General features: G+C 37.9%; 1 protein-coding gene across 1 annotated transcript in view; it reads right to left on the bottom strand.

Annotated features, from left to right (window-relative positions):
* EXOC4 (exocyst complex component 4) overlaps positions 1-27,255 on the bottom strand; it is a gene marked incomplete at both ends in the record, with an annotated part of 836,896 nt that overhangs the window by 449,904 nt on the left and 359,737 nt on the right. The window contains 1 exon segment of the mRNA XM_079711536.1: positions 6,011-6,107. Coding sequence (XP_079567662.1) covers positions 6,011-6,107 — 97 coding nt within the window.

The following is a 27,255-nucleotide window of genomic DNA, read 5'->3' as shown; positions in this document are numbered from 1 at the left end:
ATTTTATAGCTACAGAAAACTAAGACACACAGTGATTTGGCCAACATCAAAAACTAAAAAGTGGTCAATCACTTGTATCCCCTACTCTGCCCACTTTCAGTGGTCTATCTTCTCTATCATGCAATATACATAACTCCTTTTCATTCAAACAATGACTCCAGTGCTAAAAGAATGATTAAATAAGTCATTTAATAAATTAACTTCCCGAGTTCATTCTAATTGCAAAATTTAATGTACCTTCTCTGCAGTAGATAATTAAGGTTAAATGAGATCATGATGGTGAGACCCTAATCCAATAGGGCTAGTGTCCTTGTTAGAAGGGGAAGAGACTATGTGAGAACACAGTGAGAAGACTTGTTTGGACTCCTGTGTTCTCACTTCTGACTTGTCCTGGCTCTAAACACTTGGAATTTTTGTTTCTCAAACCCTGATGGGCTGCATTAAATCCCACCGCCTTTCTTTGATGACTTCACCTTTAAAACTCAAAGCCTGCAGATATGAGATGGTGAGTACAACAGTCAAATACATGACTTTGTTTTCATTAGCAACACATTAGTAACTGTCTTCCCTAATGTGCCTAATTGTTCCAGAATGCATGCAATAATAAATGCATACCGTAAAAAGAGAGAGAGAGGTAAAGCTTTAGACTGTTTTCTAAATACTTCAGTTAGATGCTGCAACCATTTAGATTTTTAAGGTAATAATTCTGTTTTCACCCATTTTTTGCTATATGAAAGAACTGTATTAACAAATCTAAGGTGCAAATAATATTTTTAGGTTTTTAGAGAATAAAGAATAATAAGAAATAAAAAAAACATAGGGAAAAATAAATTCTCACTCCCTTCCCTCCCCACAAAATCCCCAAATATAGCAGCCACAAAGTAATTTCAAAGTTCCTGAAATGGCTAGATTATATATTAATTGTAACTAAAAAATATTACTCTATATCAAACTGTGGTTGATACCTCAATAAAATGCACACTTTATTGGTAAAGGTTTATTTACATTTAGATCATGGTTAATAATAACCATGATGTAATTATTCAAAGATAGAAATTTTTGGAAAAAAAATCTAAATGCATATCAGACCTAGACAAAAGAAAGGAAATATGACATTAAAATTTCAACATTAATGTTAAATTAATCTTCCTTCTGTTCCCCCAATTCAAGGCCTTTAAAATAAAACCCATTTATTACAGTGAATCCATCCATTCCTCTTAAATGTTTCCAGAGAAACTAAAAAACAACAAATATGTCAGTGGGAGTGGCGGGTAGGGGAGCAGGTATTAGTCCTACCATTTTCTAGGTCTATATATTAGTCAAAGTATTTCAGAATCTACCTAGGTATGGCTAGAAATCTTTTTATTTCAATACGCTTTTGTTCATTTTAGACCCACAGGCAGAAAAATTGATTAGATGACCTCTTGTCATTAAAAGCTTACATTAAGGGTTTAATTGCACACAATGTCTTGTTAGACTGAGTAAAGCAAGCAAGATAAAGATTACTGTACCTCATCTTTCTAAAACTTCACTCTCTAAGAGACAAACTGCTGGTTTCTTAACTAGAAAGAGAAAATAGTAAGGAAAAGCATTAAATAAACAAGTCAAGGGGCCAGCAGAGTTAATGGGTAGTGAACCAATTGGAAGTCGGTATATTTGCCTCCAGAATCTGGTATGGTTTCTTAGTGTTGAGACTGCAGTGGTTATGAGAAAAGTACAAGAGTAAGTTTGCAAGGTTACCAGATCTGGGACCTTGTACGATGATTTTATAGGAGGACAGTATAAGTAACTGCTAAGAATATATAAAACAGCATAATGGGAATCTGCTATGTGGTCTTCTTAGCAGGATGATTCAGTTTCCAATACTGAAAACCTTTAGGCTGCAAAGAAGGACTGCCAGTTGAATAAAAATTATGAAAAGAATATTTTAAATAAATGAAGTGTAGAAAACCCAACGCAAAGTTTCAGGAAGACAGAGTACAAGATTTGCTAGACAAAGGGGAAGAGCAACAATGAAAAATGAAGGACCCACACACTTGAGGGTTTCTCCCTTCCAATAAAAAACACTTGAGTTTACCAAGAGATAGTGTAAGAAAACAATGACATACTATTTAAATAGGTGTTGGCTTGTGATAAAAGCCAACTTGTGATAAGCCCCTTCCAAACTTACTCTTTGAATATGATGTAAGTTATGAATAAAGATTATTATAATCAATTAGAGAAAGAAAAACTGGGATGGAAAAATAATGTGAGTCACTCCATACAAGTAGAAACACATTAAGAGGCGAACTGGGTAACAGGATAGGTAATTGCTCAATAATATCAAACTGGTTTCAAGAGAAGCTGTACCAATTTACACACTGTGTATAAGAGATCCCATTGATCCACATCCTCTCCAATAATTGGTGTTTTCAAGCTTCTTAATTTTTGCCACTCACACAGCTACGAAGTGAGCACCTTTAGGCAAGGGTTTGATCTTATTATTATTATTTTTTGGTTCCGCAGGACCTGGCATAGAATCAGAGTCCAACAAATAACCTGTGAGTCAAACTGAGGTAAAGGAACCTAGATTTGAACCTAGATAACTTGTTGTGGTTTCCATTTTTAATTTCAAAATTTGTGCTTTTTCTCCATCTTTCAATTCTTCTACACTATCTCTCCCACTATGTTATATTGTCTTTGAAATAATAAAATGCTAAATCACATTCACTTTGAACTAGCATGGAAAAAAAATAAATAAGCAAGGGGCATTCCGAAGGATAGAAAATGATCTCTATACATATTTTATTTAAAGAATATCATAAAAATAAAAGTGACTATTTCTAAACAAGAGTCCACATCTAATTCAGAGAAAAGAACACATCATAAGCATTTAATAAACACTTCAAAAAAGTGTTGGTTATGAATAAATGAATGACTATAGGAGAAATGAGAAATGTTTTATGATAACTGTTAAAATGAAACAGAATGATAATGAACACTGATTCTTCTCATTATCAAAATGAAACTTCTAAACTTTATTTATTTGTTTGTTTATTTATTCAATTTTTTGGCTGTGCTGTGTGGTTTGCAGGATCTTAGTTCCCCGACCAGGGATTGAATCCGGGCCATGGCAGTGAAAGCCCAGAATCCTAACCACTAGGCCACCAGGGAACTCTCATAAACTTCTAATCTTTAGAAGAAACAATAAATCCAATAATCAGCCAATGCTGAAGCGTAAAAACTAAAAAAACAAAAACAAAACTAACAACACTGAAAGATCTTAGTCATTTGAAGTTCCATAATCCCATTATGAGCATTCAGCTGAGGCTCTATAATGGGTCTGAGAAGTAAGGTTAAAATCTGACCCAAAGGCTAATTTAAAGTCTCATAATGATCACCTGCTTAGGAAGGAATTAATTCACCTTGTAGACCACATAGTAGTCTTGTGACTTCCTCAACTATTTGCATTATGCCACAAAACTCTCTCCAGTTCTCATCAATAATAAATTAAAATACTGAATGAAAGTAGAGACCAAACTAGTGAGTAAAACTAGTAGGAGTATTATCAAGCCTTAAAACAACTCTCTAGTGAAGCAGCATAAATATAATAGTAAAAAAGAATTGTCAAGAATACATTAAACTCTATCAGTATTTTACCAGAAATGCATTTTATTAAGTGTGAAATAAGTATGTATTTTTTCCATTCTCTTAACTTCGTGTTTAAAAAGATAAAATAAGTTTATGGGAAAAAAATCTCTTGAAAAGTGGTTACTGACAACACTGCTAAAGAAACTTCTAAAGGATTTCTTCCAGAGTTAAAAACAAATGTAAACGTAAGGATTCCATTTATTGAAGACACAGCAAAACTTGGCAGTAAATTATGGCGTTAAATCTAGGTTAGAAGATGCCTATAATGATTAAGCTATCTTTCCATTTTCCTAATAATTAGCAACCTAAGTAGAAATCAATTGTAATTGGAAAAGACAGTAAGTACCAAACTAATTACCGAAGTCAGCTGATATATATGATAGTTGTTAGTTAATTTAGAAATTCTAAATGTTGTAATTTACTTATTATATATTCATATATATACACATATATAATGAATTATATACATAAGTTCATTGATTTATATATATAAATTGATATATACATATAAATCAACTAAATTTACAGAGGAATAGTTTTAATTCTCTTAATTCCATGATTCTTAACTCACATGAATTTACTTGCTGCTAAAACTTTTTTTTTTAAGGTTAGTGATGTTTCTTCAAAAATCTCTTATTTTTAATTGTGTGAAAGTCAGATATTTTTGTAGTTCAACTTATACATTTGTGTTTTCACATTTAAAATTAATTGGGTAAAATACTCCAGTATAATTTTTTAAACTGGTTACCTAAATAAGAGATTTGAATTAAACTAGTTCTAATGATGTCAATTTAGTAAGTGTTGGTTAATGAGAAGGTAGGATAATTCCAGCAATAAACTGTTTCTGTTTTGGAAAAGTATACACAGTATTATCTCTGGCCAGTTCAGTAGCATTTGTTTAACTGTTATACCAAATGCCTCAAATATTACAGGAGTTACCTGAGAAAGTTAAGGTGGTGATCTGAGGTACCTAACTTTTAGTGAGCCCAAGAGTTTCTGGTCCATTGTATGAATATACAGCAAAACTAAACACTGGCTCATTATAGAGAAAACATACAATTAATATTATATTGTATGTCTGTGTCCCCAAAGTACCCTTTTTTGTTGTACTCAAAAACACATAACAGGTAATTTGGGCTTCCCTGGTGGTGCAGTGATTAAGAATCCACCTGCCAGTGCAGGGGACACGGGTTCGAGCCCTGGTCAGGGAAGATCCCACATGCTATGGAGCAACTGAGCCTGTGCACCACAACTACTGAGCCTGCGCTCTAGAGCCCACAAGCCACAACTACTGAGCTCATGAGCCTAGAGTCCATGCTTCGCAACAAGAGAAGCCACCACAATGAGAAGCCTGCACACCACAACTAATAGTAGCCCCCGCTCGCCGCAACTAGAGAAAGCCCGTGCGCAGCAACAAAGACCCAACACAGCCATAAATAAATAAATTTAAAAAAACACACGTGTAATTTACCATTTCTTAACCTTTTTCAGGTGTACAGAAGTGTGAACTATGTGCATGCACATTATTGTGTAACATCTGTAGGACTTTCTCATCTTATAAAACTGAAACTTTAGATCCACTGAATAACCACACCCCTTCCCTGTGCCCCCCGCAAAAGTACCTTTTTAAAGGTATTTAGGGCTTAGAAGGTTTTTAAATGAAGTGTCACATATTCTTATTTTCTTAAATCACAGTATCACAACAAACTGAGCATTTTAATAGATTTCATTCTAATCACTAACAAGTTTTATCCTTCAATATATAAAACCACATATTTGATTGATATAATGTCTCTCAGTTTTTGTAAATCATATTTGTTCAGAGACCTGCCAGTTCTCAAAGGATATCTGAGTCATTAGTTTAAAACAAACAGATCATGGTGCTGCTATTTTTTCCTGTAAAGGGCCAGTAAGTAAATATTTTAGGCTGTGTGAGGCATATGGATTCTGCTGCAAATATTCAACTCTGCAACTAGAGCCCCCAAACTGTTATGGGCAATACATAAATGGATGAGCCTGACTCTGGCGACAAAAATTTATTTACAAAAACAAGGGACAGGCTAGATTTCTCCTGTGGGCCATAGTTTGCCAACCCCTGAAATAGTTAAGGGATAGTGACAAGGAACAGGACAGGGACAGGGAGTAGTTAAGAAAGAAAATCAAATAAATGTATTTATGAAGAATTCCTCCTGAGACCAAGTAGCTACTTAGTAGGGTTGACATTAATTTTCTATTGATGAACTTTGATTGTGAGGTCCTATAATATGGAAAAAGTTCTTTTTATGACTTGTTTCAATGCTGACTGACCTACTGGCATTCAGTACATTAGCATAAATAATGAAAATATTGATCTTCAGTAAGTACATAGGATTTGACTTACCTTAATAATGGATGGAATATGACAGTAATATTTCTGGCTCCAGGTTTGCAGACAAATTTTGTTCCTCCACCTTCAATTAAGTTGTCATCAGGACCCCCTTTCAGAAAAAAAAAATAAAAGACAGATTAGCTTATCAGAACTTTTGCAAAGAAATAAGCCTATCAGACGTATGTTACACTATCACAAGGAAGATCATCTGTGAAAACAGCTGCCTTTAATATTTACAAAATTATTTTATTTTGAATGACTTGATCCAGTCTTCCTCATTAAATAAGCAATTTCACTCTGGAGTGAGAACATGGAAGCACAGTAAGAATCACTGTATATTTAAAGAAACAATGCAAGGGTACAACCCAGTTAAGGTTAAAATTTTGATCTCTAATCACCACTGTCAACCTTGTACAGCACGGCACATGAAAACTTCAGGGGAAGGAAGAAGTGCCATTCAGACTTGTCTAGGGCTCGAAAGGTTGGAACAGAGGCCCATATGAACCTAACCAAGCATATTTCATCAAATCTAAGACCTCACTAATTGTAAGATACACTATTGTTGTAAGTAACACTAAGAAAAAAAAATCCTGCTAACTAAAGTATACAATGCTTCCTTATTATTTGGAATCTTCTTTTTCTCTTAGTGAAAAGTTCTTTACAGTTTAAATACACAGAACTAGGTTAAATAATTCATAAATAAGTAAATTTAAGGATTTATTAAGGTTTTTAAGATAAAGAGGTATTTAGCCAAAATCTCTCATACACATATAATAAGGAAACATAAGAAAAGTGAGTTGGTTAAGGTATTCTTTTTTTTTTTTTTTTTTTTTTTTTTTTTTTGTGGTATGCGGGCCTCTCACTGTTGTGGCCTCTCCCGTTGCGGAGCACAGGCTCCGGATGCGCAGGCTCAGCAGCCATGGCTCACGGGCCCAGCCGCTCCGCGGCATATGGGATCCTCCCAGACCGGGGCACGAACCCGTATCCCCTGCATCGGCAGGCGGACTCTCAACCACTGCGCCACCAGGGAGGCCCGGTTAAGGTATTCTTAAAACTATTTAATATTCAGAGTCCAGCTCTTCTGAATGGCTCTAGAGTTGTCACTATCTTTGTTTTCTAAACAATTTCACTAAGTGGATTTCTTGAAGGAGTACATCCAGTATTTTACTCCAAGCTGCTGATACCAATTCTGCAAGGTTTAATGTTGACATGTTCTTGATACTATTAGAAGGTTTAAAGAGAAGGTGTTCTTACAACAACCAAGATTAATACTCTTTTGTCAAATGGTCCTTAAGAGGTTCACTAATTGAAACACTGAAGGGTCATGATGTGAAGAATAACCACTCAGCTCACACGTACTGAGGCAAATACAACTCATTATGACTATCTTCCGGTCGATAGCCATTAAGATGTCACTGATTTAAGATATATCCTAATTTCAGAGTTTAGAACGTGACAAATGTACATCCTGGGGTGTTGGGAGAAATGTTCCCCTGCCCCCCCCTTCATGTTTCTATGCATTAGGATGAAGCTCAATTAAAGTAATCCGTGGCCTCTGTCCATCTTTTACCCACTCAAGGGAAGTGAACTAACTCCTTTGGTAAAATTGAGAAGAAAAAGCTGGGCATGCAGAGCTCAGCAACCCCCTTATTCTACTTTAGAAACCAGAATGCCTGTACAAAGTGAGCATTGTCTCACTAAGTTTAGCAATGAAGGTCCTACCTTGTCAGAGAAGGATAGAGTGGTCCAGTACCTTCTATAAGTGAGTAAGTAAATTTGTCTAATTTTGATGTTCAGTCAGCAAACTCATCTGGCTCTCTTAACTAGGCTACATCTTTCAGTCTAGCTTATATCAACATAAAAGTGGTATTTCATCTTCCACTTACTTACTTATATTATTTCATAACAGTGTCAGAACTCTGACAGGAAAGGTAGATGCTATTTAATAGACTTTCTCAAAACCCTAACAATCTACACTTATAATACTGCATTTAGTTTTGCTAAATTAAAGTTTCTTTTTAATTATAGTTCTCTGCATGATACCAAACATAAATCTCACCTGATATATTATCTGCCTTAATGGTCTCTGAGGTATCTTGGAAATTGACTGATAAAAAACATGTGAAGCTTTAGAAATCCATAGCCTGGATCATCGAGACTTCCCAGAGGCATCAGAGTCTAGACAAATCCCACTTGGCTCAGTCATTTCCACCCACTAATCAAAGGATGGTTTTTCTTAAGAAAAACAGAAACTGTAATGGCATGTACAGCTTTAGATTCAAAATCATGAGCTGTTTGTTCTCATTTGGAAAAAAAAATCCTCTTGTATTGTTATATTTGCATTGGAGATATCAGTGTTCTGCTAAGTCAGTGATTTTGCTCAGTTAAAAGAAAAGCAAAAGGAGAGCATCAACACTACAACAGGCACGACTCCTTTAATAAAAATCTTCCTCAAAAGGAGACGCAAGAGGGAAGGGATATGGGAACAGATGTATATGTATAACTGATTCACTTTGTTATACAGCAGAAACTAATACACCATTGTGAAGTAATTATACTCCAATAAAGTTGTAAAAAAAAAAAAGGTCACGTGGTATGGTTACAAACAAAAATTAAGAATAAAAATATCTTCTTTACTAACACTTCTAAGATCGTAAAAATCGAGTCAGAATTGAATCACCAAGGAAACGTGCGCATGTGTCGAAGAAATCAGGTTATATTCTGCACTCCAGGAACAACATAAATGACTTCCTGCAATATAAATAAATCTACACACAAAAAATAATGCACTAATCTACTCAATATGAGCGTATTTTTAAAGGACAATATGAATTGGACTGCGTGATCTCTAACGGTTTCTAAAAATTCTGAAGTTTTCTGATTTTAGATACTCAATAATTAAATACAGGCCTGATTACCCCAGCTCCAAACTGGCATCTTCATGCACACTGAACACACTGTATGCATGACCACCTCAGGGCCTTGGTCCACACTGGGCTCTGTCTGGGGAGACCTCACCCCTCCTACCATTCCTTTAGGACCCAGGTCTAGACCTAAGTGCCCGTCTCCCAATGTCCAAAACTCCTTTAACAGTGACTTTAGAAAATAAACCATGTAACCTTAACATAGGTCTTTTCTGTTACTGTCACTTGCTTTCTAGTTCTTATTTTTCCCCACTTGGAATATAACATCCCAGAAAGTACTTATAAAAATATATATATTTGGTGAATGAAGGAAGGAGAATCGATGACCTAACTCAGTAGAATGTTATTAGAATTAGATGAGAAACTATATGTGCAAGTCCTTGGTGAACTGCCAAGAACCTAACAAATGTCAGCAATGCTCTCTGTATCCCTAAAGGCTTACAGCTAGTAGATGTGCTTCATCAACTCTTGTTGATGACAATCATATGGGGAACACAGATAACGAAAAATAAAGATGCAATACCAAAAATAAGGCACGACAGCCACTAGAAATGTCAGTGGGAGGAAGATTGGGCTGTGAAAATAAAGGCATGATGACAACGCATCAAGCTAGAAACTAATAGTTTCATTTGTTCTAAATCTGTGTTAGCTACATAAAGGTTTTAACCGATTCACACAGTAGGGTTAAACTAATTAAAAAGTAAAGATTGGGCAGACTTATTAAAAAAAAAAGAAAAGGAAGAAAAATTCCCCTCCCTACCTCAACCTACAACCAAAATTCCATCTACAGGAAGCTTGTATGCTTTTCCAAGCCCATTACCAAGTGCCATCAACACTGCATTTGATGTGATTTCCTCTTCACAGACTACAAGTCCAAATCTAGCTAACTAAATTACTAATAAACAGCACCAACCCAGTGAAAATAGTCTTGAAAATGAAGCTGTCAGGACCACAAGTAGAGGTCATGGCCAAAGACTGTATGGTCTGCGAGTCTCCATCCTCTGAGGTTTATTCTAGCTTTTCAATATTCTGCATGAGAAACAAAACTCGCCGCTCCTGACACGCCTTCCGTTAATCAAGTAATCTGGGAGCTGCCGTCATGAATGTTCTCAGGGAACCTGTTGCTCAGTCCTGAGATGAGCGGGGGATGGGCCGGTGCATCTCCCTCCCCTTCATTCATTATGTTCACAGTAATCCCTGCTGTCCCAGGCCAGGTAACAGGCACCAGAGAAAATGCTGAATGATGATGGATGGCTGGAAAGAAAGGGGAACTGACAGCCATATTACAAGTAGAATATATACTGTGCAGAAAGGAGGGGACAAAATGCTCCAGTCACATTGCCTGGTCCTAACGAGGACAGTGGCTGACAGGCTCCCTCAGGTGATGGGCAAAAGGCACCAGGGCCACCCAGTGACTGCGGGGATGACAGCATCTTAGTGCGTGCAGGCTAGACACTTCTTTTAGGATTTATTTACTTATAAGTCATTAGCTCCTAAACTTATATATTCCTTGATTCTTCCCAGCTAGAATTTGATGTAGTTTATAATGAACATAGTCATGTTAATAAAACACACAAAAAAACCCAAAGTCTCAGAAAGAAATGGAAAGGAATGTTCTCCCAGAGAGGACTACATACCGTACAGTGGGAAGAATGAAAAAGATTTGTGTCAGACCCCGGATCTCTACTTATTAGTAGTATAAGTATGATAAAAATATTTAAATTCTCTGAGTCTTAACTTTCCCATTTATAAAACACAGATTGCAGTAAACTCTTTCAGAGACTTGTGATGATGTTTAGGTAAGATAACGTACTCCAGGGCATTCAGTACAGAATTTGACACATGGTACATCTCAAATAAATGACTGTCTACTTTTTCCCTTTAGAATTACCAAGCAGTTAAGGATCTAAATGATCACACATACACACATACACACATACACATATATCATTGGAACATAAACTGAAAAAACAAAAGGTTCAAATTCAAAAAACGTTATCCTTGCTACTTTAGGCAACATCGTACTAGTCAATATCATTAGTGAGACCAATTAAAACACTTTTGTCTTATTTTAGGGTCATTAGAATTGCAGTGAAATTTTAAAAAATTGCCAAGAATACTTAGAGCCTGACAACAGGAAATTAGTCTTTCTCTTAATTTTTCAGTTAAAAATAATCAATATTAAATGTATAGATGTTAAAATTACGCTTGCTCTGTGCCAGGAGCTTAGATGAAAATAGTATAGAATTTGATGGCCACTTTTGTTGAACCACAGAAAGCAGTATGCCTCATCTGACATTTTTAATGTGTTCTGGATGTAAAGTTGGCCTTTCCACATAAAAAAGAACCACAGTGAAGGTGAACTTTTTTTTTTTTAACATCTTTATTGAAGTATAATTGTTTTACAGTGTTGTGTTAGTTTCTACTGTATAACAAAGCAAATCAGCTATACATATACATATATCCCCATATCCCCTCCCTCTTGCGTTTCCCTCCCACCCTCCCTATCCCACGCCTCTAAGTGGTCACAAAGCACCGAGCTGATCTCCCTGTGCTATGTGGCTGCTTCCCACTAGCTATCTATTTTACATTTGGTAGTGTATATATGTCCATGCCACTCTCTCACTTCGTCCCAGCTTACCCATCCCCCCCACCGCGTCCTCAAGTCCATTCTCTACATCTGTGTCTTTATTCCTGTCCTGCCCCTAGGTTCTTTAGAACTTTTTTTTTTTTTTTTTTTTAGATTCCATGTATATTTGTTAGCATACGGTATTTGTTTTTCTCTTTCTGACTTACTTCGCTAGGTATGACAGTCTTTAGGTCCATCCACCTCACTACAAATAACTCAATTTCATTTCTTTCTTTTTTTTTTTTAGAGAATCAATTTAGTTGTAGAGAGCGGGGGTTACTCTGTTGCGGTGCGCGGGCTTCTCACTGCAGTGGCTTCTCTTGTTGTGGAGCGTGGGCTCTAGGTGCACGGGCTTCAGTAGTTGTGGCTCGCAGGCTTTAGAGTGCAGGCTCAGTAGTTGTGGCACATGGGCTTAGCTGTTCCATGACATGCGGGATCTTCCCGGACCAGGGCTTGAACCCGTGTCCCCTGCACTGGCAGGCAGATTCTTAACCACTGTGCCACCAGGGAAGTCCAATTTCGTTTCTTTTTATGGCTGAGTAATATTCCATTGTATATATGTGCCACATCTTCTTTATCCATTCATCTGTCGATGGACACTTAGGTTGCTTCCATGTCCTGGCTATTGTAAATAGCGCTGCAATGAACACTGTAGTACATGACTCTTTGAATTATGGTTTTCCACATAAAAATTAACCACAGTGAAGGTGAACTTTTTTTTTGATTAAAGTATAAATAATTTACAATGTTGTGTTAGTTTGAAGTGTACAACAAAGTGATTCAGTTATATATATATATATTCTTTTTCAGATTCTTTTCTATTACAGGTTATTACAAGCTGAGTATAGTCCCTGTGCTATACAGTAGGTCCCTGCTGTTTACCTATTTTATACATAGTAACGTGTATCTGTTAATTCCAAACTCCTAATTTATCCCCTTACCCCTCACACCCGCTATCCCCTTTGGTAACCATAAGTTTGTTTTCTCTGCTGGTGAGTCTATTTCTATTTTGTAAATAAGTTCATTTGCATAATTTTTTTAGATTCTACGTATAAGTGACATCATATAATATTTGTCTTTGTCTGACTTACTTCACTTTGTATGATAATCTCTAGGTCCATCCATGTTGCTGCAAATGGCATTATTTTATTCGTTTTTACGGCTGGAAGGTGAACTTTTCTATAGCAAATATTCTGCTTCACAAATACTTTCTAAGGATTATGAAAATGCATACAGGACTTCCTTGGTGGCACAGTGGTTAAGAATCTGCCTGCCAATGCACGGGATGCCTGGTTCGAGCCCTGGTCCGGGAGGATCCCACATGCCACTGAGCAACTAAGCCCGTGCGCCACAACTACTGAAGCCCTCGCACCTAGAGCCTGTGCTTTGCAACAAGAGAAGCCACCGCAATGAGAAGCCTGCACACTGCAATGAAGAGTAGCCCCCGCTCGCCGCACCTAGAGAAAGCCCACACACAGCAACAAAGACCCAACGCAGCCATAAATAAATAAATTTAGAAAAAGAAAATGCATACAGTACAATAAATATGGAATTCCTGATTGCATCAATAAAGAGGGTCTTTAATTCGCTCTAGGAGCCAGCTGAATGGCCTGAGTTCCCTAAATTCACAGCTGTCACCTTGCCAGAGGCATTCATTTAGATTAAGTTCTTTAGCAAATGCCTATTCTTAAAGCACAAATTATCATTATGACTTAATGCTGTTGCTGCTGCTACCAGCAGCACCAAACTTGTAACAAGGGTCTGTACATGAGCTTGGTGCTTGGTGCTAGATTAAGAAGAAAACAGGACTTCCCTGGTGGCTCAGTGGTTAAGAATCCGCCTGCCAATGCAGGGGACACTGGTTTGATCCCTGGTCCAGGAAGATCCCACATGCCATGGAGCAACTAAGCCCATGCACCACAACTACTGAGCCTGCGCTCTAGAGCCTGTGAGCCACAACTACTGAGCCCGTGTGCCACAACTACTGAAGCCTGCGCACCTAGAGCCTGTGCTCTGTAACAAGAGAAGCCACCACATGAGCAGCCCGTGCACCCCAACGAAGAGTAGACCCCGCTTGCTGCAACTAGAGAAAGCCTGTGTGCAGCAACAAAGACCCAACACAACTAAAAATAAATAAATTAAAATAAGTAAATTTAAAAAAAAAGAAGAAGAAGAAAACAAAGACAAAATACTTATTCTTACCCTCAAATGACTTACTATTACAGACAAGTCAAGCAAATCAGGATTGGTGATGATATTCTACTGCTATTGGATCTGGGAAGAAAATCCAGGCAACAAGCCCCTTTGAGGAAAGGATCATCTTTTGGACTCAACTCTTACCTAGTGTATAATTATTATCAACAATACTTTTCACATACTGTTGTTCATAGATGTAACTCTTGTGCCTAGAATAATTTCTGGCACATCATAAGCACTTGGCAAATGTTCATTAAATAAATATATGAATAAGCATGGATAGCACAGGGAGCTATATTCAGTATATTATAATAACCTATAATGGAAAATAATCTGAATACATATGTATATAACTGAATCACTTTGCTATATGCCTGCAACTAACACAATATTGTAAATCAACTATACTTCTTAAAAAAATACATGAAGCTGGGACGAAGTGAGAGAGTGGCATGGACTTATATATACTACCAAATGTAAAATAGATAGCTAGTGGGAAGCAGCCACATAGCACAGGGAGATCAGCTCCGTGCTCTGTGACCACCTAGAGGGGTGGGATAGGGAGGGTGGTAGGGAGACGCAAGAGGGAAGAGATATGGGGATATATGTATGTGTACAGCTGATTCACTTTGTTATAAAGCAGAAACTAACACACCATTGTAAAGCAATTGTACTCCAATAAAGATGTTTAAAAAAATAATAAAAAAATTAAAAATACATGAATAAGCAAATGAACAAACAAAATGATAAAGAATATCTCTTTTAGACCAATTGAATTCTAAGTACAAACCACACAGGACCAAGCAGTTGTATTTTGCATAGAGTTTGGTCACTGAGGAATCCATGTTTCAATAAAGTGCTGAAAAAGTATATTGATTAAGATGTTATTTGTAGCAGACAATCTTCCAAATAGAAACAAATTAGTTATTCCCACTGTAAGTAAATGGCTTGCCTATATTTCAATGCTCAATTATATTTTATTCCTGGATAGCCTAATGTTGTATAATTAAGACAAGTATAAAGTATTACACAGGGAGTAAGAAGAAGGTTAAGAGGGGGGAAGGGGACTGATATTTATTAAACATTGATTAGGAAACTGGTGTTTGTATTCACTTAATCCTAATAATATCCCTGTAATATTATTACCTAACACAGATGAGGAAATGGAGACTTGTGAGGGGCTTAGGGGGATGTGTCTTGCTCAAGGTCCCACACACGGTAGGTTCAGCATTCAAACAACTTTTTCCCAACTGTATATACTACAATGTGCTTAATATCATTTTATGGTCCCAAGAAATTCATAGGGTGAATCAAATGATGTAGATGATGGGTGACAGAGGAAATTTCTAAAACAGGGAGCAGTTAAGCCCTGATTTTACAGTGGTTTGACACGTAAAATGCACTTTCCATGTAATCAACACTAAATACCATGGTTGGTTATCCAAGTCAAGGCACACAAAGCCTCTTTGACCAAAAATGTAGGTGAAGCTTAAGAAAAACAACATTCTATGGATAAAACCCTCATGTAGACAATGTTTCTGGAGGAAACACATTTAATGGTCCGAGGCCAAAAATAACACTTTCTAATACAGTCCCAGCAGCAAGAAGCAGAACTCTACTTTTCCCCCTTTCTCCAGACTTGCCAGTAGAGGATATAAGGGGCCCTCTACTGGTGAGGACTCCTTGGAGGTCCAGGAACATGAAGGTAGAAGAACAAGGGTTGGGACCTTCAGGGAGGGAACTCGGATAATCTGCCTGTATTAATACCTAAAACACTGGTATAAGCTGATTTTTTTCCTGTTTCTCCTTTTAAGTAAAAAATTCGAATAGCCCTTCTTTGCTTCTTCTTTTACTGTTACTACAGGTCGGTTCTACATGTCTATTCTTTTGAGGCCCATACAGTGTTTTATGTTTTTTTTACTTTAGTAACAAAGGAAAAAGGGAAGATGAGGAAGAATGACTGGAAGTTTGGGATTGTCATGCACACGCTGCTATATTTAAAATAGATAACCAACAAGGAGAGCACAGGGAGCTCTGCTCAGTAGTCTGTAATAACCTAAATGGGAATGGAATTTGAAAAAGAATAGATACATGTATATGTATAACTGAATCACTTTCCTGTACACTGGAAACTAACACAACATTGTCAATCAACTATACTCCACTATAAAATAAAACTTTTAAAAATAGACAAAATACAGTGATACTATCATGACAAAAAATGTTTTGAAAAGTCTCAAAGGTCTCACAATAAAATAAGCACTTCTAGTGTGTAAATTTAGTTAATTTTTTTCTTTTAACATAAAACCTTGTCTGTATTTATTTTTCTTTTCAGCTTTATTGAGGTATAATTAACAAAACTGTAAGATATTTTAAGTTTACATTGTGATAGTTTGATACACATACCCACTGTGAAAGGATTCCTCCCCATCCAAAGTAACATAGCCATAGCTTCATATTTTTTGTAAGAACATTTAAGTTTCATTCTCTTAGCAAATTGCAATTATACTATACCCTTGTCTCTAATAATGTTGTCCTCAGTAATTCTTGAAAATACTGAAGCATGAATTTTGGGCTAATAACTTAATATGAACCCATAACTTAATATGAACCCATAACTTAATATGAACATGGCAAACCCTGTGAGAAAAGCAAATGATGCCAGTGGGTTCTTTTGGTACTCAAAAATTATAATACAATAGGGATGACATGCATCACTCAAGATACCATTATTCCCTGTCATGAGCATGGTCAGTCATCGCCAACTGAACCAGAATCCATGGGTGTTCTAAGCAGCCACAACAGTTGTTAGGAGTTGAAACTTACCAACCCGTTGAACAAGAAAAACCATGTCTCTTGCTCAACATTCTACCCTCATCAAATCCAAAACTAAACCAAAACAATCAAATAAACAAAATGCTCTCCTGGACACTGTCACAGTACTTTTATTATACAATATGGGTCTCTTAGGGGTGGTGTGAAAAAGCAAAGAATTAGGGGTTCCTGATGAGTAAATTCATGCTCAATTTCCTTACTGGGGTGGAGGCTTAAGGTGAGTGGGGCTGAAATGAGCTAATCTTTGAAAGGAATGGGAGAAAAAAAATATTGATGAAGGAGTCCTTGATAATCCTATACTGCTGAGGGCCCAGGTGAGAAGAAATAACTGGAATTTACAGCAACAGCATATAATATGGAACATTCTAGAGCAGAAATAAGTGTGGAGAAGAGACTCTGAGAGCCAAAGTTAAGGATTTACCAGCTGGATGTGTGAGAAGGCAAAGGGGAAAAAAAGAGTTGAAGGTTCTGGTAAGAAAAACAATTCAGGTGATGAACCACAGATGGGTCAAGGCTTGATAAGAAAAGAAAGGAAGTTTGAAAGAAACTTGAATAAAGTATATGGTAGAAGCTGACACTTGAGGGTCTCTATAAGGTCAAAGAACATTCGAGGCTGGAGTGAGAGGGAGAGATTTGAAAGGAACAGGAGGCCACAGAGAGGGACATACGGAGAATTGTTTCTGTCCTCACTTTCCCTGTGGTCACAATCACAGGAAGCCCTCCCCTGAATTAGAAATGGGGTGGTGAATGTGGGGGGCAGTTAAGTTTGATGTTTGGTAGTTAAAGAATTAGGCGGCAGCAAAGTTTGGGAGTGGGGGTAAGACTCAGTACTGAAAGAAAGAAAGGAAATCCCACGGATCTGAGCCCAGAGGGAAAAGGGAAGTTCCTTTTCGTTCTCCCTAGAGTCACTCATAGGTATAAGGTATAATGTAGGGAAAGACCACCTAAATTAGGGACTGCCCAGCGATGGATCATTGTGAGAAGGACAAACCACATGTGTCTTGAAGCATAAAGAATAGTAGAGTATGTGCATGTGCAGTATCTTATTTTTTGGAAATTTCAATGTGAGCAGGCTGCTAGGAAGCAAATAACTCATCTGAGTTATGTTTCAAGTAAGGCAATCTCTCCTACATTTTTGGTTGAAGACCCTGAATAATTCTTATAAAGAAATAAAAATCGTATCTTGTAGTTCAAGAACTGAACACATTCTAGATCCTAAGTAACAAGTGAAATTTATAACAATCTATTATTTTGGGGGTGATCTCTTGGTTTAAAGAAGAGAAGGAGAAAAAAAAAAAAAACAGTTCCTTAATTATCTTCCTAACAAATGAGAAGAGGTTTTGGAGGATAGGATGACAAGAAACAAAGAGAAATGAAGCAACAATTTTTAAGGTTAATAATAGCTCATCCTGAGCCATCTGTAAAATGTTCACCTGGAGCTCTTATGAGCATAAGTCAAAAAAAGTTCCATTAGTAACAGTACTGACAGTTTCTGTAATGGAGTCTGAGATGGCATGTTCTGTGAAGAGCATAGCGTGAAGTATGACCAATTGCCAAAGGACCCAAAGTCATTGCATGCAGATTTTTAAATCGTTGATCAATAAGGCACCAGGGAACTGACCACTGTTGAGGAGCATTCCTACCTTAGGGACATTATCCTCCAACTCACTTTATTTTAAGGCTACGTCAGGAAACTGCATTGATCCTTTTTTCTCTTTCCACTCTTTAACAGATGCCCTAGTTTTAATTATCTTCAACCTATTAAATTTATTTTAGTGGCTAGTTGGGTATATCTAGCTCAGAGATTCTCATATATGTAAGCTGGAGCCTGCAACCTTACTTATCGTGTGCCTGGTTTCCTAGCATAATGTTTTCAAAGTTCATTCATGTTGTAGCATTTATCAGTATAGTACTTCATTTCTTTTTATGGCTGAATAAAATTCCAGTGTATCTATACACCACATTTATCTATTTACCAGGTGATAAAACATTTGGGTAGTTCCACTTTTTGGCTATTATGAACAATGCTACTATGAACACCCATGTATAAGTTTTGTGTGGACATATGTTTCCTCTTCCATATATACCTAGAATTTGCACTGCTGGGTCATATGCTACATCTATGTTTAACATTTTGAGGAACTAACAGACTGTTTTCCAAAAAGTCTATGTCTTAATGCTCATTACTGTTTCATTTTTAAATAACTAATTATTTAAAATAAAATCTGAACGTGGGGGGGATGGGGTGCTGCAATGGTCAGCACACAGAGGAAGTATAAGTATCTTGTTCTCCAGAAGAACCCTCTCCCACCAGCCCTAGACCCCCGCCTCCTGACTCCTGTAGGGGTGGCCCTGTCTGTTTCCATCATTAAGGAAGCATTACCAGGTGTCACAGGTGGTGGCTAGGGCAGAAGAAGCATTTGGGCATTGGTACAGCTGGGTAACTATCTGTACTATCTGTACTGTTTCAACTAAGTGTCTGTGCTGGTTCATCACCCACGATTAAAACAGACAATAAGGTTTCTCTCCTCACTCAGTTTTCAGGTTGCAGAAGATTCTACTGTTCACTCAGTCGTCCTTGTTAAAATAAAGCAAGTGATATGAAGGTTGACAGAATGCAGTGAAGTTCTCTAATCAGATGAGCCCATCTCAGTGCTGACCTAACACGTATGTTTGACCAGTCAGGAGCCTTCTGATGATGTCTTGTCAGCTGAGTGGTAGATTTATGGGGCGATTAAGCATCAAGCTGAAAACACACTGAGACCATCAATCTTATTTTGCCTGTGAAATGGCCTACGGTGGAGTCCAGGCCACTGGAAATGCTTAGCGCAGAAATAGTTCATTTGGAAGAAATGCTATTGTTAAACGCTGTCATTGTCTTCACACTCAGAGATATGCTTAAATCTAAGTACTCCCAAAGTTTGAAAGGAATTATTTTGAAGGGCTTGATGTAACAGGTACAAAGAATAATAACCCCAAATGACTTTGAGAAGAAAGAGAGACAAAGGTCTCTTCAAATACAAATTAAGAGTCAAAATACAAGTGGCACAACATGGTAGCATTTAGCTCACTGACAAGGATAATCAGTGCTGGCATCCAAACAGAAACAACATTATTTCATGGCTCATTGGAAGCATCTGGATTACTGAAGCACAGGTGGCTTCAAATAACTTTACCAATCACTGTTTAGGTTTAATCAGCAATAGTCAACCTTCCAGGCACTCTAGGCAACAATTCTTGCAATATTCTCACTGAATCAAAACTGGTCTTCCAAGTCAGCTAAACATGAGCAGTGACATGATCAACACTCAGAATTAGAGCTGGCACAGTCATTTTTTTTGTCTGTTGCTGTATAAATAGAGCACAATATAGGACTGTGCACACCCAACGTTCAGCCAATAATTGATAAAAAACAATCAGTGTTTTACAACCTATTTAGACTCTCCGTTCCTTGCAGGTCTTAATGTCCAATATACTTTTTTACCATAATGGAATACGAGATTGATTAAAAAATGAAATACAGTCCTCTCGTTCATCTACAACTGAAATAATGACAATTATTTTTTAAAATGAGCCTGTTATGTTTGAAATCTTGACCTCTGTCCTTCATTAAATGCAGTAAGTTCAACGTCAGCCACCCACAAAAAAGTTGTGAATTTGTAGTGAATTTTTACAATCATATTTGCTCCACATTTTTCTGGCAAACATATCTTGAACTTATTCTCAAATTTTAAATTTTCCATTTGATCAGCTGTGATTGTTGAAAAGCACATACCCTAAGTGTTAATATTTTACACACTACTTGATCCCAAAATTTCTAGGAATTTCCTCCTAGGCTCAATAGAAAATAATATCATGGGTGAACTTAAGATTTGACAAACAAGGATGTTTATCACAGAACACTATATTAAACTTTAAAAAAAATCACTTAAAATGCAAAACAATAATTGATTACACAGATACACACAAATATGCATATGTATAATTGACACAAACATTTACAGATATAGATATCTATTACTGGAACATGTATGATTCAGCTATTAAAAATATACAGATACTGCAATAAGGCAAGAAAAAGATCTAAAAAGCAGGAGCCCATTATGGCAAAAAGTTATTAATTAAAATAATATTGTGAGATAAGCCTGTATTATGTGTCTCATAATTGCAATACTGGAAGTCTTTGCTGATCTGATTCTTTTTGGCTCTCACCTCTGCTGAATCTTGTTCCTGGATCTTTTTTTCCCGTATATGTTGTGTATTGTGTGTGTGTGTATGTTTCATAAGATCATTCCCTTAGAAATTTACCCTGAGCAATTCTTTGAGGCCTGGTTAGAAGGTATGTTCCATTAGAAAATATTAGTGATAGCTTCTACTAGTTTACCCAAGGGAACTACCAACCTGGAACCCATTTTATTTTATTTTATTTAACATCTTTATTGGAGTATAATTGCCTTACAATGGTGTGTGGAACCCATTTTAAACTAACTTCTCACTTTGAAATTTTCTCACGTCACCCAGAGGATGTATATTTTAGCAACAAAACTGGGTTTCTCTAGCAATTTTTCCTCCCTTCAGCCTATGCCAATGTAACCAATTTCTTTTGGTCCTTTATAGGAGGTGGAGAGATTATGGAAAAGAGATGGTATTTCTAGATGATCCATATCCTCTAGGTGGAGTTTAGGGGTATGTTCTACTAGATTGCCTGAGTTGGGTAGGTTCTGGGTTTTGTTTCTCTTCTGTGCCTTGCAAGTTCACTTGGGTTTGGCAAATACCCTCAGAGTGAAAACTAACCTTGATAGTACTTTCTCTAGTATCTCTCTGCAGTCCTTTTATTTTTTTTGCTTCAATTATCCGAACTTTCTTGCCAGCTCATCAAAGCAACTTAACACCTTCTAAGTGTTTTATCCAACATTTAAAATTTTTTCATGGGAAGTTCAGGGAAGGTACCAGTCATACTGCTAGAAAGAGAAGTCTCCACACAATCTACTCTTCTTTTTTTTAAACCCAGACGGAAGCCCCTGCCAGTAATTTTTTTTTTTTTAGATGTTGGGGGTAGGAGTTTATTAATTTATTTTTATTTATTTTTGCTGTGTTGGGTCTTCGTTTCTGTGCGAGGGCTTTCTCTAGTTGTGGCAAGTGGGGGTCACTCTTCATCGCGGTGCGCGGGCCTCTCACTATCGCGGCCTTTCTTGTTGCGGAGCACAGGCTCCAGACGCACAGGCTCAGTAGTTGTGGCCTAGTTGCTCTGCGGCATGTGGGATCCTCCCAGCCCAGGGCTCAAACCCGTGTCCCCTGCATTAGCAGGCAGATTCTCAACCACTGCGCCACCAGGGAAGCCCCCACAATCTACTCTTTAAAGAACAGTCTACAAATAACTTCCCCTCTGAATTCAGTTACTCCAGGGAAAACACCTTTGGAGTCTATTCAGATATCCCTAGCTCCTGGCTGTTTGTTTTTAATCAATTTTCACAGTTATCCTAAGATAAAAATTACAAGTAATACAAGAAAAACAAAAACAGAATAAAAACAATAAATATAGCTCCGGCCTTAAGTGTTATCAATTAACTTTATATAGTGAAATATAATGACATATAATAAAATGCAATTTGATATAGTAAATTATAAGACCAGACAAGGAGAATGAAGTTCTCTTTCCAACTTTGATATCAAGTAATTATACGGCAGTAAGTTGCTTAACCTCTCTGAGCCTTCTGTTTCTCATCAATAAAATAAGGAGAATGAACCACATAGTTTCTTCTTGAAAAAACCCTTCCATCTATGAATTTTTATTTTCTAGATTATAAAATTTCCTTTACATCATATTCTGCACATTGGTTTTATTTACATTTTATGATACTGTATAACATACATACCTTTATCAAGTAGAAATTTATGCCAATTATTGTAATCACTGAGGTATCATATGCAATAATTCTAAATGAAAATGAACTGTATTTTTGCTTTGGGAAATTAGTTACGCTTCAGGAAAAAATAATTAGTATCATTTTGGGCTGACATTTTTATACCATCTAATTATGACTATCTTATGCTCTTTTTCTTTTATAGGAAGCATCTTAGGTTCTGCCTTGATTACCACAAGAATTCCCCAATGCAGAGAAATAAAATGGGCAAAATTCATGGCATGTCTGTGCAATTTTAACCTAAAACCTTTCTCAATTTTTCACCCCAAAGCAGATATCAGAACTTTAATCACTATAATCAATGGTTTTCAAAAAAGCAATTCTGAGGGAAATATATTTAATAGGAAAACACTTTTAAATGAATTCAAGCTATAACAGGAATTACAACATTTTGTGCCTAGGAGTGAGCTCATGGTGATATAAACCTAACTAAAAGACATAGTTCATGACACCATGTTATGACTGGGCTATAAAAAAGAATACACCAAAAGTTAGAGACAAAGATATTATAAAATACACCAAAAGAATGAAAAACTAGCATTCCAAAAAGAAACAACTATTGCTGTTGAGTTTGTAAACCAATTTAGAGAAACATAATAAAACCCAGGGAAGATACGTGAAGTTGCAGTTGTTTGGCAGAGAAAATATGACATTGTTCCTCTGCAAAGTAGCATGATATTAATAATACGAGAAAACAGATTGGCAAAGATAACATGTAATATAGAACTCCTAATATTGGTATTCAATAAATACTCCATTTGGCTGATCAAAAATAGTGACTCAATCACATAACAAAGGACCTACTTACCAACATTTTCTAAATACATCATATAAAATTATTGCTACAACCTCTTCTTGGAAAAGTTTTCTTTTGTATTTCTTTAAAGACTGGTGAATCTGCTTTTTAAATGTTTTTCCAAAGTCTAAAATATAGACAAGGCTTTTATTAAAATAAAATGCACAGAAGAATGACTTGTCCCTCAGGAGGGAGCAGAGAGCCAGAGGTAGGTTACTAACAAAAAAGCTCTGAAGATGTGAGACAAAGCGACTTAGGTCTAGAAATGGATGGTCCATGGACACAGCTTCAGTGTAAACATTTTTTTATCTCAACAGTCAAGCACCAGTCCAGCAATAGAGAACTCAAGAGAGACTAGAACAAAACAAATGGGAGGTGGATTAAATTCAAATCCATTCAACAAGTATTTATTAAGTACCAAGCATGTACAGGTACCAGGTGAGGTCTTGGCGATAGTAAGAGTATCATCAACCTGTGGCTGCTCATGTCGAAAACCCTGGAGTCATCCTGTCTCTTCTATTTTGTTCATGCCTCTCATCCAATCAATCCATCAGCCAATCCTGGCCTTCAAAACAGTGAGTCCCAGCACTTCTCACCTCCCTCACTGCTACTACTTTAGACTAAGCCACCACCATCTCCCTCCTGATTACTGGTCTCCTAACTGGTCTCCTTGCCTCCATCCTTGCCCCCTTTCAGGAGATTCTCAACATTCAAGCCAGGATGATCCTGTTAAAATACAAGGTCAATCCAGTTACTCCTCCCTTTAGAATGCTTCCTATCTCATTTGAAGTAAAAGCCCAATTCCTTACAATGATGCAGAAGACTCTCTACTATCTGCTCCTGCACTTTTCTGAGTTCGTCTCCTACTATTCCTTCCATGTCCCAGTCTGCTCCAGTCATACGGACCGTCTTACTGTCTGTGAACACACCACGAATGCATCTTCCTCAGGGCCTCTGTCCATCCTGTTCCTTCCACCGGGCAACACTCTTCCCAGATCTACATAGCTCACTCCCTTAGCTCCGTCAGGCCTTTATTCAACTACTTCCTTCTGAGGAAGCCCTTCCCCAGTATGCAAAACGAAAGTAAAATAAAATATGAATTAATTTAAGTAATAAATTTAGTCAGTAGAAGGCACATATTTCTATATACCAGTAACTATAAGCCTATAAAAAACTAAGTTGCTGAAATCTGGCCATGGTGATATAAATCTGAGGACGATACTACACAAGGAATGCCTACTAAAATGACATACTCACACAAGCACACAACTGAAGCATACATATAAAAAATTGAAACCACATATATATAAATGTCTGAGCCAGCTTTCTCCTAACTTTCTAGCCTCAGTATTTTCCCATGTCATTAAATATTCTTCAAGAACATGATTATTAAAGACTGCATAACATTGTAGGGATGCACCAAACTTTCACCCTTCAACAATTAGCAGAAAGCCTGCTGCATGCCAGGCACTGTGGTAGGTGCTGCAAAAAAAGAGGGATCAAAAAAGATATAGCCCATGCCCTTATGGATTTAACCATGGGGTTATCAGATAGACGTTAAGCTACCACACAAATAAATATGTAATTATCAATTGTCTTCTATGTTATGAGATTGGAACAGAGTGGCGGGAGAGACCATGATACCTGTATAATATGTCAATAATCTCTATAGTATCTATTAGGGGCTAATTTACTTCAAGGTCAGATGGAGTGATATTTACATAAAGCCTGAAAGATGAGTAGGAGCTGGTCTGTAAATTATGAGCAGAGGAAGGAGTGTTCTAATCAGAGGGAAGAGCATGTGCGAAGGCCCTGGGGCAAGAGCTCAGCACATTCAAGGCACTGAGAGCACTGAGCCCAGTGTCAGAAGGCTAGTGAGGAATAAGAGTAACACGGAGGGAGAAGGAGGCAAAGTCAGATCACACAGGGCCTGGTAGGTCATGGTAAGGAAGAGAGAGTTTTTTTAAATTCTAAGCATAATGTGAAGCTGTTAAAGATTTGGAGCAAGAGAGTGATGTGATTTAATGCAAATATAAGAAGATCATGGTTTTTAAAACCCAGATGAATCTCTAACACAACCCTCTCCTTAATTTTTATCCTGCCATAGTCTTGCTTCAAATGGCCTCTTATATCTTCTCCAAAGCAAACTGAAGTCTCCTTCAGTTCTCTCTGCCAAGCAGCACACAGAGTCTGCAGCTCCTGGGACCCCCATCAACCAAGCTAAGGGCGACAAAACCTCTGGCCACGCGCCCACAGCCTACTGCACCTCTCATTCCTACGCCATTCACCAATCTCCTTGGACAGTAACTATCTATTACCCGCCTGCTCTCCTCCTAATATTCTGAATTCCCTTGCTCCTGATTCAGATCCTACTTTTCTCCAATCTCCAAAACTCCTCACTATTACCCCTGGTCTTCTCCCATGAACACCATTTCTTCACGGGTCTCTAAAGTGTTGGTTATTTCCTCTCTCACAGGCAGGAGAATTGGTGCTCTAGACTGTGTGGTCCCCCAAATCAGCTTCCAGACCACTGCACCTCCAGCACTTAATAATAACTTCTTAAAACTTCTGACACTTCTGGGACTTCCCTGGTGGCGCTGTGGTTGGGAATCCGCCTGTCAATGCAGGGGACACGGGTTCGATCCCTCATCCAGGAAGATCCCACATGCCGCGGAGCAGCTAAGCTCGTGAGCCACAGCTGCTGAGCCTGTGCTCTAGAGCCCGCGAGCCACAACTAGGGAGCCCACGAGCCACAACTACTGAAGCCTGCGATCTAGAGCCCGTGCTCCGCAACAAGAGAAGCCACCGCAATGAGAAGCCCACGCACCACGACGAAGAGTGGCCCCCGCTCATTGCGACCAGAGGAAGTCCACGTGCAGCAACGAAGACCCAACACAGCCAGAAAAAAAAAGTAAAAAAAAAAAATTCTGACACTTCAGGGCCCATCCCACTGTGCTGGGTCACCCTACCCTATCTCCTTTCACTATCATTTAAGAATTTTCGCTCATGATTCATGATCTACTTCTTACCTGAAGTTCTTCCAATATACAGGATGATGATCTCAACATTCACGTTCACAGCCCATCAAAAACAGGGGCCACTGAGAACTGTGACATTCTCATCTCCAATGACCTCCTTCATTCTACCTCAGCCACTGTGGTGGACACAGATGTGCACTATCGAGCAGACAGGCTCCAGCTGTCAGCCACCTCAGGTCTGCCATTTCAGAGCCTCTCCTCTGGAGGCTCACATCCAGTGACCGAGCTAAGCAAGAATATAAAATCCCAGCTACTTCAGCTCAAGGCAAGACAATTCTCAGGGGCAAAATTCACCCTGTCGATCCCTGCTGTGTTGGCTGAGGCTCTGAGGAGCCTCCAGGTTCACTTTTCCCTCCGCTACATCCTAATTCCGCCCCAGGCGCTTTCACAGGCGATGACTCCCGTAAGATACCTTGCACCTTTGACTCTGTCTCAGCATCTGCTTCTGGGGAAGCCCACCTGCAACAGCGGCCCACGCCCTCAGTCCCCACCCAGACTCATCACCATCTATTACAGCTCTAACTATAACTTTCTCACTCTGCTCACACATTCTTTAACTCCATCACGACTTCCAATCTAGAGGCCCCTTATCTTTCGCCCATTTCATCACCTTTTTTAATCTTTCACTTTCCTCCTCATTCAACCAAGATCTCATGATGCATAATACAAGGACCACTCCTGCTATTGATGTCATCACTCAATCTTTTCATAAAACCAGCCTGATAAAAGCCAGCCATGGAGAAGCCTGATTACCTGTCATCTCTGGGTTTTCACCAACCACTGCCATGGAGAGACACCAAATGAGGTATACTGGCTAACAAAAATGGGCCCTTCAACACTGCTGAGCAAGTCAACTACATTTTTTTTCTGGATAATTCATCTCCCCCTGTCCACAACAATCATATCAACCCTTCC

This window comes from Hyperoodon ampullatus (assembly GCF_949752795.1).
Source record: "Hyperoodon ampullatus genome assembly, chromosome: 9".
Lineage (NCBI taxonomy): Eukaryota > Metazoa > Chordata > Mammalia > Artiodactyla > Ziphiidae > Hyperoodon > Hyperoodon ampullatus.
The sequence above is the reverse complement of the archived record's forward strand: the minus strand, read 5'-3'. Positions and strand labels throughout refer to the sequence as shown.